The following is a 19,482-nucleotide window of genomic DNA, read 5'->3' as shown; positions in this document are numbered from 1 at the left end:
CCCCCGCCCCGCCGCGCGCTGCCGGCCGCGCCCCCTAGAGAAAGGAAGCCCGGGCGCGGGCGGGAGGGGGCGGGGGCGCTTAAAGGGGCCGCGGCAGATGCCCGGCCCTGGAGGGCAGCGTGGCCTGCGGCCCTGGCCTCTGCTGCAGTGCTCGCCTGGCCCGGAGGCAATGTGAGTCACCCTCACAGCCCCCTCCCCTTCACTTTCCGTGTGGGGTGGACCGGGGGACGCTGGGCCCAGGGACGGCGAGGGCGGGGATTAGGGAAGAAGGACTTGGAGGCCCAAGTCCCGCTCCAGGTCAAAGGGGCTGTGCCTTGGGGTACCCGTCTATCTCTGGTTGGGGTGAGGTGTGCGTCCCTGTCCCGTAGGTGTCCACATCTGTGTGTCCAGGTGTGTGTGTGTCACACTCTTGCTGAATACGCCCACTGCCAACAATATGGACGCCCAGGTGCCAGAAAGGTCAGGCAGTGTATTCCCCTGCCTCCGGACTAAAAATATATCTATCTCTCCATGCATGCTTCCACCCAGAAAGGAGAGAATCTGGGCGGTTTTTAAAGACCTCCCGAGGAGTGACCACTGTGCCTGTGTGCACTCACATCCACTTGTCATCCGCCTTACACACACCCACGGTGTTTCTGGGCCACCAGAGGTGTGTGTGTCCAGAAAGGGCGCATATAACATAGAGGGGCCGTTTCAGGTGACGGCCTTTCTTCCTGGACTTCACAGGACGAGGCAGGCAAAGGCAAGGCAGGTGAGGGACGTAGGTGGGCTGGGGGGCAGGGAGCCTAGGTGGAGGCCGCACATAAGCGCAGCCCCCGCACTGAGCATGCTCCCCCATACACGTGTGCCGCGCGTGTACCCAACCCCCAATCCCTGCAGCAGCAAAACGCCCGGGCACTCTGCTTGTGGGGAGAGGGCAGAGGTCCCCAGGGCCAGACCTGGGGGCCAGGTCAGTGGTGAGGGGGGGTTCTCCAAGAGTCAGAGACTCCTGCTTGTTAAGATGGGGGCAGTCCTTTGGCAGGGGTGCTCAAGTTGGTCGATTTATCCCAGCGGTGCCAGAGAGGCAGTGACTTGTGGGTGGGCAGGCTCCTTCCCTAGGGGAGACAAGTAATGCTCATGAGTCACACCACCCGAAATACATGCAAAGCTGCCTCCATCGCCTTTTGCTGCGGCCCAGATTGACAAGTTTGTTTGAAATCGCGATCCATGGGCTTTATTTATAATTGCACCTTAAAAAAATCTTGCAGGCCTCCCCTCCCCCGACAGCCAGCCGCTCAGCTGGTGAGGCTTTTGCAAGCAACGATACCTAGCTGGTGTGTAGGGGGGTGCACCACCTGCCGCCCCGAGCTGCTCTCTCACTAAAGAGTCCGTGGGCTTGGTGGCTCCAGTGGGAAGGGGGTAAGGGGCGGGGGGAGTGAGACGGGGGAGTGGCCAGGCAGCCAGTGCCGGGCGCTCAGTCCGCGAGCGGTGGCCGCTCGTTCACCCCCGATCGACCCCCAGCTATGGAATTTCATTTATTAAATATCGAGGAGGCTGCTGGCAGCCCTGCCGCTTGGCTGTCTTTGTTTCTCCGCTGTGTGGGCGCGTCTCGAGCACGTGGCAGCTGAGAGCGCGGACCGAAGCGCAAGCGACCTGGATCCAGTGTCTACCGCCGCCTGGCAAAAAAAGAACCCGGCCGCCCAGGGGACAGCTCCCCACAATCGACAGCTCCCCACAATCCATCCTGAACTCCCCGTGTCCTCGGACTCCTGGGCTTTGCTGGGGAAGAAGGATGATTCACTCCGCTTACCCCCCCACCCCACTCCCCATCTCCTGGTTGGCTCTGAGACTACCTGGGAGTGGCCCTGGCGCGGACACAGCGTCCAAACTTTGTTTCCCCCAGCCCCGTCACAGCCAAACTTCTGGGCCTGGGACTGGAGATAAAAGGGTTTCTGGATTCCCCCGTGGAGATGTCACCACCCCAGGAAGCAGGACTGCTACAGTGGAATCACACACAAGGTTCTAAAAACAATTTAATAAGGAAATGCACAGGCATGCTCCCGGCCACTCCTAGATGCCCCTCAACCGCGCCAGCCCCCTCCCCTGCACCGACTGCAGCCACGACACTCTGCTGACCCCTGGTGGTGTAGGCGGGCAGCGGTCCCGGGCCGCCGGAGACGCCAGCTGGCTCCTCCCAGGCTGGAGAAAGGGGCGAGGCAGACCGCTCCTCCCTCATCTCTTCCCGCCGGGGCCTGGCACCGCAGGGTGTGGAGGAGGAAGGAGGGAAGACCACACAAAGAAACCTGAGAGAGTTTGCAAGCTTTTGCTGGCACCTCCCACACAAACACTTCTTGGATTGTTGTTTTAAGTAGGGCCGGTGTGGAATCCCTTATTCCTGCCTTGTTCTGAGGTGGGCTCAAGAAGGCACCGTGCCTGGTCCCGCCACCTGTCTCGGCCCGCCTGGTTGGGGGAGGGAGGCGCTGTTTCCAGGGCAGTCATTATCCTTAGCTCACCCCAGGAGGTAGTATCTAGATTCTCATTTTGAAGGGGAGTGAACCGAGAAAGTCGGAAAAATTAAGCAGTTTGCTCTTTTAAGGTCAGGCAGTTGGAGGTATTCGAACTCTGGTCTCTCTGACATCACAGTCCCCTCCCACCAGGGACTGGTCCAAGCCTCTTGGTCCTTCCAGGCCTTGCAATTGGCGCCTGAGAGGCCAATTCAACTTTTACCACACCCTCTGCAGGGACCATTCTGGAAGTACCTCTTCACCCTGGGGTCATTCAGGAAGGAGAGTCTCTGGAATCAGTCACTTCCCTTCCTGAAGGGCCAGCTGGGTGGAGGAGCGGAGCTGCCACCTGCTGCTTTTTCTGTCCAACCTCACTCTGGTTCTTGCTGGGGACAGTGTGTGGGGGGGAAAGGGACCGTCTTTCCCGCCTTACTGGACATTCTGTTTCCAGTGACATGTGTGGAAGATGGAGTTTAATTTTCTAACAGGGCAGGGAAGACTCCTCAGAAATGTTCCATGGGCCAGACCGCTGGCTGCTCCAATGACCCTTGGTACTGATGCCCCACACCTTTCTCAGGAGTTCCCCATCAGTCACTCTCTTCTGGGAATCCGGATCCTTCTTCACGCCCCTGGGACCCAAGCTCAATTCTGAAGACCACACCTCCACCCCGTCTCCCAAACGCTCGACCTAGGCCCGTGCCCCCCCCTTCCCCAGCAAAAGGCAAAATGCCAGCGGGGGAGGTGCGCCCCAGCCCACCTGGCGTCAGGGCCCCGCCCGCGTCTGGACCAGGCCTGACTCCCCGCCCACTCTCCCACGAGATCCGGGGACAGTGCAGACCCTCTCGGGCCACCTGCCACCCCCAGTTGCACGAGGCGGACTACAAGCCCCATGATGCCGCGGGGCTGAGCTGACAAGCTCTACCCGGGGCGCCTGGTCCCCTTCCTCTCTCCCCATCATCCCCGCATCCCCGCATCCCCGCATCCCGCGCCGGCCACTCGGGCTGAGGGCCGGGCTATGCAGCTGCGGGGACCCGGGGTCTGCGGGCGCGCGTCCCTGCGGCGGCGTCCCCGGGGCCCGCGCCCCGTGCGCCCCCGCGCCCGCTGCGGGCGCCTGCTCCCTCCGCCGAGCGGCGTCTTTGTGTGCGGGGGTGTGGGAGGCGAGCGCGAGTCCGCGCCGCGCCGCCGAGTGCCCGCTCCCTCCCAGGGCGGGTGGGGGCCTCTCCGCGCCGCCCGCCGCCGCCGCCTCGCGAGGACGCCAGTCGCCCGCGCCGCCCGCACCGCGCCGGGCGCGCCGCCCCCGCCCGCCGCCGCTCGCACATGCCCGAGCCGCAGCCCCGCGAGCAGACAGCGCCGGCCCCCCGCCCCGCGGCCCCGGGCCCCGGCTCCGGCGCCGTCCCTCCTCCCCGGCCGGGCGCCGCGGCCCCGGCATGAGGAGCGGGCGATGATCCCCGCCAACGCCTCCACCAGGAAGGGGCCCGAGGGCAAGTACCCGCTGCACTACCTCGTGTGGCACAACCGCCACCGCGAGCTGGAGAAGGAGGTCCGCGCCGGCCAGGTAGGAGCGCCTTCGGGGCGCCGCAGGGACCCCGCGGCCGGGCACGCCCGTCCGGCCTGGGGAGGGGGTGCGGCGAGGGCTGTCCCGCCTCCCTGGCGAGTTTGCGGCGCGTCTTTGTTTGCGGCCGCGGCTTTTGTGCTTGTTGACCGAGAAAAGGTGATGGGAGCGGGCCCTGCCCGCCCCCCTCCGGCCGGGACGGGCGGGACCACAAGTGTTTCGGACTCTCCTAGATGAGGGTAGAGGCCGCTGTGCCCCTCCTCCGCCGGGGCAGTGAGGGCTGCAGGGAGGGGCTGCGGGCTGAGTCGGTGTTCCATGTGGTGGGAGAGTCCGCCCCAGCCAGTTGAGCGGTGACACCTCCCGAGTGAGGGTGCGGAGGTGGGAAAGGCTTGCGTGGGGAGGGGGCCATAGGTCAAGAATGGAGAAGAGGCCGTGTCACACTCCCAGGCACCCCAGCCCCACCCAGCGCCCATTCCCCAACGGTGAGCGCTTTCTCTTTTAGCTCTCAAACTGGGCACATCCTTGGATCCCTCAGACCCCAGCCCCAGCTCAGGAACGGGGAGTGGAGAAAGACCCTCTTGGGAGGCCCCAAGGGCCTTGTCCAGGTGCTGAAAAGCGCTCTCCTGCCCTCTGGTGCTGGGGCCTGGCTTCTAGGCGCAGAGGAAGCTGGGGGGCCCTGGCTGCTGGAAGGACTTGAGGTTCTGCACACCAGGTGGGCTCCCTGGTTTCTGCTGGTCAGTAAGGCCACGTGGGTCACCAGCTTTGGGCTGGGCAGTGGTCTCCAGAAAACAGGGGAAGGGGGGATGTCTTCTGGCCATGCTTCAGAACAAAGGCAGGCACAGGTCACAGATTGCCACTTCTGCCCTTGGCACCCAGGCCACAGGTAGGCACTCATGGCAGAGCTGACCCCCCTCCAGCCTCCAGGGTGGGCTGCAAGAGCCAGAGCTGGGCCCGAGCCCCATGGCTTGCTGCATGCTGAGAACCCCAGTTTTGGTCTGGGTCTGAGACCTTGGGGCCATGGGCTGGGGATGGTTAGCATAGTTGCCCACTGTGGGAATTTACCTTCTGAGGGCTGCTTATTGAGTCACGAGAAGTTCAGTCTGAGGAGCTGTGCAATCGCCAAGGGAAGCATGGAGGTGGAGGGCAGGCCATCGGACTGAGCAGGCTGGGGGTCAGGATGTGTCTCTGAAGTCCCATGCTGAGCCAGCCCCCAGGCCTGCATGGTATCCAGCTCTGCATGGCAGTCCCTGTAAATATCCGAGTGCCTGCAAGCCTCTGGGCCGGTCTGGGTGGCCACTTCGTGTTACCTGTGCCTACGCCAGCACTCTCCAAGTTTCTCCTCAGACTGAACTCCTCAGACCCTGTCTCTGTTTATCTATCATAAAGGCAGTGCCCTGCAGCCACGAGAGGCCTGTTAAAGAAAGTGGGTCACAGTTCCCCCGGGAAACAGATGAACAAACAGGGCACCAGCCCCTGCCTTCAAGGAGTCTCTGTTCTGGTGAAGCAAGTGTGAACAGGGAATTCCAGGGTGACGTGCAAAGTGCTAAGACATGGCCAGCCAGCCTCTGCTGGCTCTTCTCTGCTTTCCTTCCCTGAAAGCAAAAGAAGACAAGCCTCATGTGGGAAGAACTTCCCAGGGGTCCAAGGATCACTAGGCAGAAGGCTGAATCTCCAGAATGCCTCAGTCCCACTCCCTTGCCTGAGGGTGGGTGGTCCTTTTACTGCAGAGACTGGAGAAAGGCAGAATGCCCTGGGAGAAAAGACTTCTCCAGCAGGCCTCTCTGCTGATAGTCCCGAAGTGGGTGGCCATCTTGCTGGGGTAAGGTTGGGTTGGGGGGCACCGGAGCCGCTGAAGGTAGAGGTGTTGGGGGCTGCTCATGTGTTTCTCTCTCCCACCCCTCTGGCTGCCTCAGAAACAAGGTCCCAGGTTCACCCCTACCCCTGCCCCAGTGAGTTAATGTCTCCTTGAAATGGACACTGCCTGCCCTGGATCCAGGCCAGGGGGAATATAGGGCAATGGTGGAGGTTAACCCTTGTTCAACCACAGAGGAGCCAGGCCAGTCCTCTCCTTCCCTCGGGTGTGCCAAAAAGAGGAATGCCACTCCGTGTGGGTGGGAGAGTTCCCTAGCTGTCTCCCCTCTCGAGGACCGGCCCAGAGTGAGGCTTGTATCCAGATGTACGCTGCCTACTCCCCAGGGCACCAGGCTCTGTTTTCTGCAAGGGGGACCTGGGGACAGCCACCTAACATCATGAGAAAAGCACTGTGGAACCCTGGCATCCCAGCCAGGGGTCCCTGGCCTCTAGTCCCCCTGGTACCAGCGGCCAGAGAAACAGCTTGGCTTTCCTCAAGCACTCAGGAGCCGGGTTTCCCTGGTCTTGGCTTGGCATAGCCGCCGCCTCTTCACTCCAAGAAAGACCCGCAGAGGCCCTCCGTGGGCAGGCTTGGCAGTGCAGCTGGCTGAGGAGGGGGCCAGTATGGCCACCTTCAGAGCAGGTTAATGGGCTTTGCTCAGCCCCTAATTGCTCTGCTGGAGGCTGGAAGCAGGGAGTGGTGGGCAGATAGGAGGTACCTGGTGAAGGGAAGGGGCACCCAGCAGTGCTGTAATGCCGGCGCGGTGCCCTGCTTGCTGCTATGCATGTTCCCTGCCAGATCGGGGGGGACAGGGTTGTAGGCCAGGGAATGTGCCAGTTCCGCCTTGCCTGGCATGGCCAGCTGGGCATGGCCCTGGTTCTGGAGTCACGAGTTCCTGGTGTTCCCTGGGGAAGGGTTAGCCTGTGTGGTTCCCGTGGGAGGGACATGTGTGGGCCGGGCCTGGGGAGCAGGACTCTGCCCCTGGCAACCAGAACCCTGAAGTGGGCAGATTGTGGTCCCAGAAAAACATTTTCCTTCTCCCTGGGGCGTTCTCCACCATGGGCTTGCTTCCTGCTTTCCCTGTTCACCCTTCTGACCTAGAGGCAGGGGAGATGGGTTGTGGGGCCTAGAATGTGCAGGGAGCACCTCAGACCCCTCCCTTTGCCTACAGTGGGCAGTCCTGGATGTGGGGCATCACCACAGCTGGTAAGCTAGGAAGCTCGGGAGAGGGAGCCGCAAACCCCAGAAACCAAAAATCAATGTGTTCTGGGATGACGGGGAGGGGCTGCAAGGGCAGGATGGGAGGGGTGACATGGAGGGAGAAGTCCAGGGTACGGTCCCCACAGCCCATGGCCTCCTATGCAGCTTGAGGATGCATCCTGCCTCCCTCCCCTTGAATGAGCTCAGGCAGACCTGCCCCTGCACCCCGCGTTGGGCAGGAGAGGTCAAGCAATGACCACACCAGACTCCTGCCTTCCTCCCCGTGGGCTGGGGAAGGGGCTGAGCAGGCACCACCTCGAGCACAGGCTCTGCGTCCCTCACCTACCTCGAAAGCACCATGTTTAGTCCATACATTAGGTGTATGCTTTTCTTACTTCCCTTAACAAAAGGATTCTGCTCTTGCTAAAGGAGTTTGGAAAGTACCCTGCTAGTGCACGTGGGTGTGAGGGGTGTTCCTGTGCAAATATGCTGGCAGCGTGCACACACGTTACACAGGAGTGGACTCCTGCAGGGCCAGAAGGCAGCTGGGCATGCATGTGCTTGTACACTTAAGGGCACATGTGAGTACCTATGAGCGTACGAGTGTGTATCTGTGTGGTACCTGTGTGTACTAGAGTGTGGTGTGTGTGCCTGAGTGGAGGCAAGGAGGCTCTCTGCCCAGGGAGCCCCAGCTACGAAACTCCAAAGGCCCCAGCTTTTGACTGCAGCTGAGGCCTGCTGGGATAAGGAATCTCCATTCTCTTGGTGGGGAGGGCTGGGTGTTGGGTTTCATGGGAAACCTTTTCATTCCAGCAATTAAATAGCTAGAGGCCTCTGCTGAGGAGATTAATGAATTCTCCTACCTGGGCCCAGGGCAAGTGCCAGTTACACTGCAGGCGGCACTCTGGGCTTGTAGGGAGAGCTGCTCTGGGGCTTGGCTGAGCGTATGGGGTTCTGCATGGGGTGTATGGGGTGCTGAGCCATCCAGGCCTCCCTGGGGAGGCGTGCTGGGGAGCGCTCCTGAGGTGTGGAGATGGGGAGGGGCACCCTGCTTGCAAGGGAGTGCCAGCCTCTCTCTGGAGCCTGGAGCTGAGACACCTGAGGGGGAGGCGGAGACAGCATCTGGAGCCCTGAGGCCAGGCAGGGGCCCTGCCAGCTCCCCAAGGCCTTATTAGCTGCAGCAGCTGCGGCTGCGGCATCTGGGGCAGGGCCAGGAGGCCTGGATTGCTCAGCACTTCCCCAGTCAGCTCGGGCCCTGTGGCCCTCTCCCACTCCCCCTGCAGGACTCAGGACTCCACCCACGTTGCAAGCCCGGGAGTCCAGCCCAACCTGGATTGGACAAGAGTAAACAGTGCTCCCCTTCTCTGTGGGGGGCCACAGTCAGAGGCCAACAGGGGCCAGGCCCACTGGTTTTTTTGAGGCTCCCAGTATATTGAAAAATGAAGAAATTCCAGGACAAGGCTATAAAAATTATATAAATAATCTTAAATTATTTAAAATGTTTCATTTTTGACAATGGAGTTCATGGTCATGCTTTAAAATATTTAACTGTTGCTAGAAGATGCATAATGAAAAGAATGAAAAGCGTTGCTCCTTGCTCCACCTCTCCCACCTCCTCTCCCACCTCCCCAGCGCTCTGGACTCCTTCTGTCATTTACCTCCCTAATTATAAACAATATAGTTCCTTCTCCTCCCCTCCCCCCTCCCCTTCTCCTCCCCTCCCCCCCTCCCCTTCTCCCTCCCTCCCTCCCTCCCTCCCTCCTTCCCTTCCTTCCTTCCTTCCTTCCTTCCTTCCTTCCTTCCTTCCTTCCTTCCTTCTCTCTCTCCCTCCCTCCCTCTCTCTTTCTTTCTTCTTTTTTTTTTCTTTTTTAATGAGACAGGGTCTCACTCTGTCACCCAGGCTGGAGTGCAGTAGTGTGATCACAGCTCAGCGCAGCCTCTGCCTCCCAGGCTCAGGTGATCCTCCTACCTCAGCCTCCCAAGGAGCTAGGACTACAGGTGGTGCCACCATGCCTGGCTAATTTTTGTATATTTTTTGTAGAGATGGGGTCTTGCCATGTTGCTCAGGCTGGTCTCGAACTCCTGAGCTCAAGTGATCCGCCTACTTTGGCCTCCCAAAGTGCTGGGATTACAGACGTGAGCCCCCCGGCATAAACCATATACTTCTGCAATGATTTCTTGGTTAATTACCTTCCCCTGCTTGTGCCCCCTCAGCCTAGTACTCTGTGCATTTGTCTAGCAAATATTTATGTGCCAGGTGCTGCCTGGGGAGTGGGGAACCAGCAGTGAGCAAAGCAGATGGGGACCTGGCTGATGGGGCTTCTGTTCGAGGTGCAGGAAGTGCTAAACAGGCACTTGGATGGGCAGTGGATAGAGCCATAGCTGCTGTCACCTCAGATGGGCTGTCAGGGCAGGCTTTTCTAAGGAGGTGATATTTGGGCAGCAGCCTGAGTGAAGGGAGGGAGAAAGCTTTGGGGCTCTCTGGAGGATCCTAGAGAATGTTCCAGGGAAGGCCGTTGGCGAAGGGTGGAACAAATGAGTTCAAAGAGAAGTCTGGGGCCATTGGATTCCCTGCTAACTACGATGGAAAGCCACTGAAAGATTTTTTTTTTTTTTTTTTTTTTTTTTTTTTTTTGAGACGGAGTCTCGCACTGTCACCCAGGCTGGAGTGCAGTGGCGCGATCTCGGCTGACTGCAAGCTCTGCCTCCCGGGTTCACGCCATTCTCCTGCCTCAGCATCTCCAAGTAGCCGGGACTACAGGCGCCCGCCACCACGCCCGGCTAATTTTTTGTATTTTTAGTAGAGATGAGGTTTCACCGTGGTCTCCATCTCCTGACCTCGTGCTCCGCCCGCCTCGGCCTCCCAAAGTGCTGGGATTACAAGCGTGAGCCACCGCGCCTGGTGAAGATTTTGAACTAAAGAGTGTCAGGACCTGAGTAACACTTCACAGGGTAACTTGAGTGCCATAGGTGAAGTGGACAATAGAGCCTGGGAACCAGGGGAGCAGCAAAGAGACAGTGGGGGGCTGCCAGTGAGAGATGGGGTGGCAACAGCTGCAAGGTAGTGGAAACTGGGAGGCATCTAGGTCTGTTTCGAAGGCAGAGCGTACAAGTTTTTCTGATGGGTTAGATGTGGAGGGTGCGGGAAAAAGAAGAGATGAAGACAGTTTCAAAGTTGGTTTTTTTTCCACCTGAAAATGAAGTAAATTCAGGCGATGTTTACCATTTACGGGGGCAGGTGCAGCTGTCCAGGAATGCAGAAAACAAGGAAAAGTTAAGAAAGTCACTTCCAGAATGAAGAAGGCAAGAGAAAGGGCAGGAGACGTCATGGAAAGCCAGGCTGTCCCATTTTGTTTCATGAATTCAATGATCTTTTTTTTTTTTTTTTTTTGAGACGGAGTCTCGCTCTGTCACCCAGGCTGGAGTGCAGTGGCGCAATCTCGGCTCACTGCAAGCTCCGCCTCCCGGGTTCACACCATTCTCCTGCCTCAGCCTCTCCGAGTAGCTGGGACTACAGGCGCCCGCCACCACGCCCGGCTAATTTTTTGTATTTTTAGTAGAGACGGGGTTTCACCTGGTCTTGATCTCCTGACCTCGTGATCCACCCGCCTCGGCCTCCCAAAGTGCTGGGATTACAAGCGTGAGCCACCGTGCCCGGCCGAATTCAGTGATCTTTTTATATTTTCCTGAGGACGTAAATTACTGTTTTCCCCCAAAGAGTTTTCTTTTATTCCCTGCATCAGGAGAATTTCCTCTGGATTCTTAGCATCAATTTTTTTTTTTTTTTTTAATACGGAGTCTCGCTCTGTCCCCCGGGCTGGAGTGCAGTGGTGCAATCTCGGTTCACTGCAAGCTCCGCCTCCCGGGTTCATGCCATTCTCCTGCCTCAGCCTCCCGAGTAGCTGGGACTACAGGCACCCGCCACCACGCCCGGCTAATTTTTTGTATTTTTAGTAGAGATGGGGTTTCACCGTGTTAGCCAGGATGGTCTCAATCTCCTGACCTCGTGATCCGCCCGCCTCGCCCTCCCAGAGAGCTGGGATTACAGGCGTGAGCCACCGTGCCCGGCCACCTTAGCATCTAATTTGTATGTTTTGGTTTATTTCACATGGGAAGCTTTCATCAAGTGTCCAGTTTCTCCTGGCTGTTGGGTCATATTTAATAATGGGGCTGTGGAGCTCAGGGATGTGTGGGTGCTACTGTAAAGTGATCAGGTGGCAGGCTGGCCTGTTCATTGTAGGGTCACCAGATGTCTGTATTCTGAGGTCTTTGGGACAACTTCCTACTCGGGTGGATAGGGTGGTGGTGGTGTGGCCTGGCTGCCAGTGGTTCAGGACCCAGGTAGGGAAGGGGCTGGGGTTTCACGGATCACTGGCTTTCAGCACCATGCCTCATCCTCTGCTGTGGCCAATGCTCCTGAGTCCAGAGCATCTCATGCCCAATTTCTACAGAGAATAAACCCCTGGTGTCCTGTGGTGAGGAAGGGGGGCATCTCCCAGCTTAATGAGGCTAGGAAGGGGACCAGGGGGTCCTGAATTGTAACCAGATTCCCTGCACTCAGCTCTAGCTTCACCTCCACCTCTGCCGTCCCCACTGCCTGCAGGTCCTACCTACACCTTTCAGGGGGGCTGGGGGTCACCTGGCTTGCTCCTTCTGCGGACGTTTCCCTCTGTGGCTGCATTAGTTTCAGCTTCCTCTGCTCCCCTAAGTCAGTTGTGAGGCCCCAGCCACTTTCCATGTTCTAAAGTTGTGTTGAAGTTTCTCATCTGCTAACATCTCTTCTCTTTATTCTTGTGAGTTTTAAATATTTTATTGACTTTTTTTTTTTTTTTTTTTTTTTTTTTGAGACAGGGTCTGGCTTTGTTGCCTAGGCTGGAGTGCAGTGGCGTGATCTTTGCTCACTGCAACCTCTGGCTCCCTGGCTCAAGGGATCCTCCCACCTCAGCCTCCCAGTAGCTGGGACGATAGGCATGCACCACCACGCCTGGCTAATTTTAGTATTTTTTTGTAGAACAGAGTTTCACCACATTGCCCACGCTGGTTTCAAACTCCTGGGCTCAAGTGATCTGCCCACCTCGGCCTCCCAAAGCTTACAGGCATGAGCCACTGCGCCCAGCCTGACATTCTTTTTTTTTTTTTTTTTTTTTGAAACAGAGTCTCTCTCTATCACCCAGGCTGGAGTGCAGTGGTGTGATCTCTGTTCACTGCAACCTCCACCTCCCAGGTTCAAGCGATTCTTGTGCCTCAGCCTCCCTAGTAGCTGGGATTATAGGAATCCCCCCACCACGCCCAGCTAATTTTTGTATTTTTAGTAGAGATGAGGTTTCACCATGTTGGCCAGGCTGGTCCAAACTCCTGACCTCTGGTGACCTGCCCGCCTCGGCCTCCCAAAGTGCTGGGATTACAGGCATGAGCCACTGTGCCTGGCCTCCTGACATTCTTATACATTTAACATTTTTTGGCACTCTTCAGTCCTTTGTACAGATTCAAGTTTCCATCTGGGATCATTTTCTTTCCACCTGAAGAACTCCCTTTAACATTTCCTGCACATCTGGCAATAAATTCTCTTAGTATTTGTTTGTCTGCCAACATATTTATTTCTTCTTCATTTTTGAAGAATATTTTCACTGGGTATAGAATTCTAGGTCAATACCAGTCATACTGGATTAGAGAAAAAAAAAAAGAATTCTAGGGTGAAAGTTTTTGTTTTTTTCCCCCAGCACTTTAAAGATTTCATTATATTGTTTCCTGGCTTGCATAGTTTCTGATGAGAAGAATGTAGTATTTCCTGTATTTGTTCTTCCAAACATAATGGACCTCATTTCTTTGAATGCTTTTAGGATTTTCTTTCTACCACTAGTTTTCAGCATTTGATTATGATGAACCTTGGTATAGTTTACTTCGTGTTTGTCTTACTTGGGGTTCATTAAATTTCTTGGTTCTTGGCTTTATCTTGGTATTAGTTTCCACAACAAATTACTACAAACTACGTGGGCTAAAACAACAAATATTTGGCCGGGTGCGGTGGCTCACGCCTGTAATCCCAGCACTTTGGGAGGCCGAGGCGGGTGGGTCACGAGGTCAGGAGATCGAGAACATCCTGGCTAACACGGTGAAACCCTGTCTCTACTAAAAACACAAAAAATTAGCCGGGTGTGGTGGTGGGCGCCTGTAGTCCCAGCTACTCGGGAGACTGAGGCAGGAGAATGTCGTGAACCCGGGAAGTGGAGCTTGCAGTGAGCCGAGATCACGCCACTGCACTCCAGCCCGGGCGACAGAGTGAGACTCTATCTCAAAAAAAAAAAAAAAAAAAAAAAAAAAAATTATTCTTTCACAGTTTGGGAGATATAAGTACAAATTTAAGATGTTGGCAAGGTGGCAGTCTCGCCAAAGTCTCTAGGGAAGAGTCCTGCCTTGTCTCTTTCAGATTCTGGTGACTGGGTCACAACCCTCTTGGCTTGTGGCTGCCGAACTCTAGTGTCTGCCTCCGTCTTCACATGGCCTTCCCACCTCTCTGAGTGTCTTAGAAAGACACCTATCATTGGATTTAGGGCCCCCTGGGTGATCCAGGATTATTTCATATTGAGACCCTTAACTTAATTATGTCTGCAAAGACCCTTTTTTCAAATAAGGTCTCATTCATAGGCTGTGAGGGTCAGAATGTGATGTGGACATGTCTTAGGAGGGGCACCATTCTTCAACCCACCATAGTAGTTTTTATCAAGTTTGGAAAAATTTTGGACATTCTTTCTTTCTTTTATTATTTATTTATTTATTTTGAGGCGGAGTCTCCCTCTGTCACCCAAGCTGGAGTGCAGTGGCACAATCTCAGCTCATTGCAACCTCCTCTTCCCGGGTTCAAGCGATTCTCTTGCCTCAGCCCCCGAGTAGCTGGGACTACAGGTGCCCACCACCACGCCTGGCTAATTTTTGTATTTTTAGTAGAAACAGGGTTTCACCATATTGGCCAGGCTGGTCTCAAACTTCCGATGTTGTGATCCACCCGCCTCGGCCTCCCAAAGTACGGGGATTACAGGTGTGAGCCACCGCACCTGGCCTATTTCTCTAAATTTGTCTTATTTGTCCTACTTTTTTATTCTATCCTTTGGGATTCCAATACATATATGTTAGAATGCTCGATAATGTCTTACAGATTATGAGACTCCATAGAGACAGAGTCTTGCTCTATTGCCCAGGCTGGAGTGCAGTGGCGTGATCATAGCTCACTGCAGCCTCGAACTCCTGGGCTCAAGGGATCCTCCTGCCTCAGCTTCCAGAAGAGCTGGGACTACAGCTGCTTGCCATCATGCCCAGCTAATGTAAAAGTTGTTTTTTGTTTTTCTTTTTTTGTAGAGACAGGGTATTGCTATATTGCCCGGGCTGGTCTTAAACTCCTGAACTCAAGCCAACCTCGTGCCTTGGCTTCCAAAAGTGCTGGGACTATAGAAGCCCAGGCAACTTTATTTTTCAGTACTATTTTTCTCCTCTGTGCTTCAGTTTGGAAAGTTCTATTGCTGTCTTCAAATTCACTGATTTTTTAATTGTGCAGTATCTAATCTGCTGTTATTTCCATTCAGTGAATTTTTCATTTCAGTTACTGTACTTGTTATCTTTAGATGGTCCACTGGGTTCTTTTTCATACCTCTCATTCCTCTCCTCATGAACATCTTTTTCATGTTTTTCTTTAAACTCTTGAGTATATTGAGCCATCTATCATCTTTATCACTTCTGAGTCTTGTTTCTATGAAATTATTTTTCTCCTGATTATAGGTTATATTTTCTTTTTTTTTTGAGATGGAGTCTCACTCTGTTGCCCAGGCTGGAGTGCAGTGGCGCCATCTTGGCTCACTGCAAGCTCAATCTCCTAACCTCATGATCCGCCCACCTCAGCCTCCCAAAGTGCTGGGATTACAGGCTCACGTGAGCCACCGTGCCCCACCTATAAGTTATGTTTTCCTGCTTTTTGGCATATCTAGTAATTTTTAACTGAATGTTGGACATTGTAAATATGATGTTAAGCATCTGGATTTGTTACTGTCCTTTAAAGAGTGTTGGGCTCTGTTCGGGCAGACTAGGTAAATTACTTGCAAATCAGTTTGACCTTTTCGATGCTTTTTTTTTTCTTTTTGAGACAGAGTCTTGCTCTGTCACCCAGGCTTGAGTGCAGTGGGGCAATCTCAGCTCATTGCAGCCTCATCCTCCTGGGCTTAAGGGATCCTCCTGTCAGTCATTGAGTAGCTGAGGCTACAGGCACATGCTACCATACCTGGCTAATTTCTTGTAGACATGGGGTTTTGCTATGTTGCCCAGGCTGGTCTTGAACTCCTAGGCTCAAGTGATCTGCCTGCCTCAGCCTCCCAAAGTGCTGGGATTAGAGGTGTGAGCCACTGTGCCCGGCCTTTGATGCTAATTTTTATTTCGCTTTTTCTTTTCTTTTCTTTTTTTTTTTTTGAGATGGAGTCTTGCTCTGTCACCCAGGCCAGAGTGCAGTGGTGCAGTCTTGGCTCACTGCAACCTCTGCCTCCTGGGTTCAAGTGATTCTTGTGCCTCAGCCTCCTGAGTAGCTGGGATTACAGGCACCCATCACCATGCCCGGCTAATTTTTTGTATTTTTAGTAGAGATGTGGTTTCACCATTTTGGCCAGGCTGGTCTTGAACTCCTGACCTCAGGTGATCTGCCCGCCTCCGCCTCCCAAAGTGCTGAGATTACAGGCATGAGCCACTGCACCCGGCCTGAGGCTAATTTTTAATTTGTTGGGGTTGGTCTAGGTGAGCCTTTTCTCTAGGGATAATTTAGTTGTACTACTAAGGCATGACCCTTCTGGGGTCTGATTAAATACGCATCTCCACTCTGGGAGGCTGGAGCTTGATTATCTCCCTGCCGTTGGTGAGCTCTGAGAATTTACCATTTTATTGCTCCTTTTTGTGTGGCCTTACTGAGTTTCACTATATACATGTGAAGTTTAGTATTCAGGAAGACTTGAAGAGACCCCTATGCAGATTTCTGGAGTTTTTTGAGTAGTTTACTCCTTTCCAGAACTGTGCTCTGCTGCAACCTTTAGTACCTTGGTTTCCCTGAATCCTGTCTCCATCTTCTCAGGAAGAGCACCATGCTCTGCTCGGGCTTCTCCTCCTTGAATTACAGTCTGGAATGTTCCTCCAGGCAGAAATCCAGGGATGTTACAGAGCTCACCTTGTTCATTTTCCTTACTTCAGGGATCACAGTTCTGGACTTCTAAAAACAGCTGTTTCTCTTTACATATATTTTCTATATAGAGAAATATATATACACACACATTATATACAAACACTTATATATATACATATATACACACACACACACACACACACATATGTATATATATATATTTGAGACAGGGTCTCACTGTGTTGCCCAGCCTGGAGTGCAGCAGTATGATGATACTTCATTGTAGCCTCAACCTCCCAGGCTTAAGTGATCCTCCCACCTCAGCCTCCGAGTAGCTGGGACTACAGGCACAGGCCATCATACCCGGCTAATTCTTTTGTATTTTTTGTAGAGATGGGGTTTTGCCATGTTGCCCAGGCTGATCTCTAACTCCTGGGCTCAAGCAATCCGCCAACCTTTGCCTCCCAAAGTGCTGGGATTACAGGGGTGAGCTACTGTGCCCAGCCTTCATGTATTTTGCAGCAATAATTTTCTCACTGTTTATGGTGGCAGAGTCATTTCATTTATTATGGTAGGAGTAGAAGCCTTTTTACTGGTGTTTTAATCAAGTTTTGAAGAGAAGAGGAGGGAGTTACATGCATGTGGTCAGTTGACTGTTCTTTTTTTTTTTTGAGACGGAGTTTTGCTCTTGTCGCCCAGGCTGGAGTGCAATGGCACGATCTCGGCTCACTGCAACCTCCGCCTCCCGGGTTCAAGCAGTTCTCTTGCCTCAGCCTCCTGATTAGCTGGGATTACAGGCATGGGCCACCATGCCTGGCTAATTTTGTATTTTTAGTAGGGATGGGGTTTCTCCATGTTGGTCAGGCTGGTCTCGAACTCCCAACCTCAGGTGATCTGCCCGCCTTGGCCTCTCAAAGTGCTGAGATTACAGGCGTGAGCCACCGCTCCTGGCCTGTCAGTTCACTGTTCTTAACTAGAAGTCCTAGACTCTTGAAATATATTTAAATACTTATGTTTAAGGCCAGGCATGGTGGCTCACGCCTGTAATCCCAACACTTTGGGAGGCCAAGGCAGGCGAATCACTTGAGGTCAGGAGTTGGAGACCAGCCTGGGCAACATATCAAAACCCCGTCTCTACTAAAAATACAAAAATTAGCCTGGCATAGTGGTACTCGCCTGTAATCCCAGCTACTCAGGAGGCTGAGGCACAAGAATCGCTTCAACCTTGGAGGCGGAAGTTGCAATGAACCAAGATGGCACCACTGCACTCTAGCCTGGGTGACACAGTGAGACTTTGTCTCAAAAAACAAACAAACAAACAAACAGACAAAACTTATGTTTAACAAACATGCTTTCTAAGCCAGGTGCAGGGGCCTGTAATCCCAGCTGCTTGGGAGGCTGAAACAGGAGGATTGCTTAAGCCTAGGAGTTTGAGACCAGCCTGGACCCTGTCTCAAGTAAAAACAAACAAACAAACAAACAAACAAAACCTTTTGTCTGGGCGCTGTGGCTCACACCTGTAATCCCAGAACTTAGGGAGCCCAAGCCAGGTGGATCACCTGAGGTCAGGAGTTCAATACTAGCCTGGCCAACATGGTGAAAACCCATCTCTACTAAAAATACAAAAAATTAGCCAGATGTGGTGGCGAATGTCTGTAATCCCAGCTACTCGGGAGGCTGAGGCAGGAGAATCGCTTGAACCTGGGAGACGGAGGTTGCAGTGAGCCGATATCATGACATTGTACTCCAGCCTAGCCAACAGAGCGAGACTCCGTCTCAAAAAAAAAAAAACACAAAAAAAACCAAGAAAAAGCTTTAATCACTTTTGTCACACAACAAAAATCTCATGCAATGTAATCATGTTATTCACAAAATTATAGGATTTGTACAAATTTTAATGCATAGTGTCCCAGCAGCACAGGACATGGTTGTGAAATTGTATTAATACCATGAACTTGTTATTTCATTCCTGTCTGTGTATTACTGTAACCGTTTGTTAAACCTCACTCAGTGATAATGTCAGTGATCGAAATTGGTGGCCCTTCCTGAAGGTGGTCTGGGACCCTTAGGGTAGGTCTGGTCCCAGTTGAGCTCCTTGGCCAACAGCCTCTTTGCCACCCCACTTCAATCCCAGGCTTATTCTTGGCAGGCAGGCCATTGGGCCCTGGAGGAGAGGACCCAGCCAGGGGCCCTTGCTGGACAGGAAGGGAGGAAGCCCTCCCTCTTCCAGAGTCACTTTCTGTCCTGTCTTCTAAGCCCCTTTCCATCCACGTGATCCCAGCTCATAGTGTCTGTCTTTCCATTGCCTTGTGAGGTTGGCGAGGCAGAGCAGCCCCAGCAGGGGGTGGGGGTTGCTGCCTGCTCCGGGGCTGTCTGGCTCCGGAGGGCTGCCTCCGACGTGACTGGGGCTATATATTCCACTCCTCCTCCTTCTCCAGGTGGACATTGAGCAGCTGGATCCCCGCGGCCGGACTCCCCTGCACCTGGCCACCACGCTGGGGCACCTTGAGTGTGCCCGTGTGCTTCTGGCGCACGGCGCAGACGTGGGCAGGGAGAATCGCAGCGGCTGGACAGGTGGGCAGCCCTGGCTCACCCCGGTCCCACAGCCGGGGCCTCCCCAGCATCATAGACCTATGGTTGGCTGAAGGGTCCTGCCATGTGACCTTGCCTCCCCCTCCCCCAGTGCTCCAGGAGGCTGTGAGTACCCGGGACCTGGAGCTGGTGCAGCTGGTTCTTCGGTACCGGGACTACCAGCGGGTGGTGAAGCGGCTGGCAGGCATCCCTGTGCTCCTGGAGAAGCTTCGCAAGGTGAGGCCCAGCCTCTCAGCCACCACGGGAGCCCTTGAGCCCTTCTCCAGTGCAGACTTAGCCTCTCTCCCCTTCGTCCTCCAGGCCCAGGACTTCTACGTGGAGATGAAATGGGAGTTCACTAGCTGGGGTAAGCGGGCTGCAGCAGGTCGCTTCTGGGCTCTCTCCCACTTTAGGTCCTGTGCTTGCTCCCCTGCCTGGAATGTGTTCTCATAGCTCTTCTGGCGGTTCCCTCCATCCCTTAGCTCAGCTCAGGGCCACCGCCTCAGCTAGGCCTTTCCAGATTGCCCCAGATACTGTCTTGATTCCATTATTATTCTCTTCACTCTGTCATGATTTGCTTACTGTATTCATGACCTGCTGCTCCTTGTTAGAAGGTAAGCTCTGAGAGGGTAGGAGTCCTGTCTTTTTCACTGTTGTATTCCCAGTGGCTGGAACA

At 54.3% G+C, this 19,482-nt stretch overlaps 1 protein-coding gene across 2 annotated transcripts in view; it reads left to right on the top strand.

Annotated features, from left to right (window-relative positions):
• The first annotated feature begins 67 nt into the window (after nt 1-67).
• The window catches only part of ANKRD13B (ankyrin repeat domain 13B), a 25,929-nt gene continuing 6,514 nt past the window's right edge, over nt 68-19,482 (top strand). The window contains exons 1-4 of one of the 2 annotated variants that reach the window (XM_063628683.1): nt 68-171; nt 18,674-18,809; nt 18,919-19,043; nt 19,128-19,173. In XM_063628683.1, coding sequence (XP_063484753.1) covers nt 19,149-19,173 — 25 coding nt within the window. In that variant the 5' untranslated portion in view covers nt 68-171; nt 18,674-18,809; nt 18,919-19,043; nt 19,128-19,148. Of the gene's footprint in view, nt 172-3,425; nt 4,039-18,673; nt 18,810-18,918; nt 19,044-19,127; nt 19,174-19,482 lie in introns of those variants that run through there. The other variant, XM_055257477.2, reaches the window with a different exon arrangement.

Source organism: Symphalangus syndactylus, chromosome 20, assembly GCF_028878055.3.
Source record: "Symphalangus syndactylus isolate Jambi chromosome 20, NHGRI_mSymSyn1-v2.1_pri, whole genome shotgun sequence".
Taxonomy (NCBI): Eukaryota; Metazoa; Chordata; class Mammalia; order Primates; family Hylobatidae; genus Symphalangus; species Symphalangus syndactylus.
Note: the sequence above shows the minus strand (reverse complement) of the source record. Positions and strands in the feature narration are given on the sequence as shown.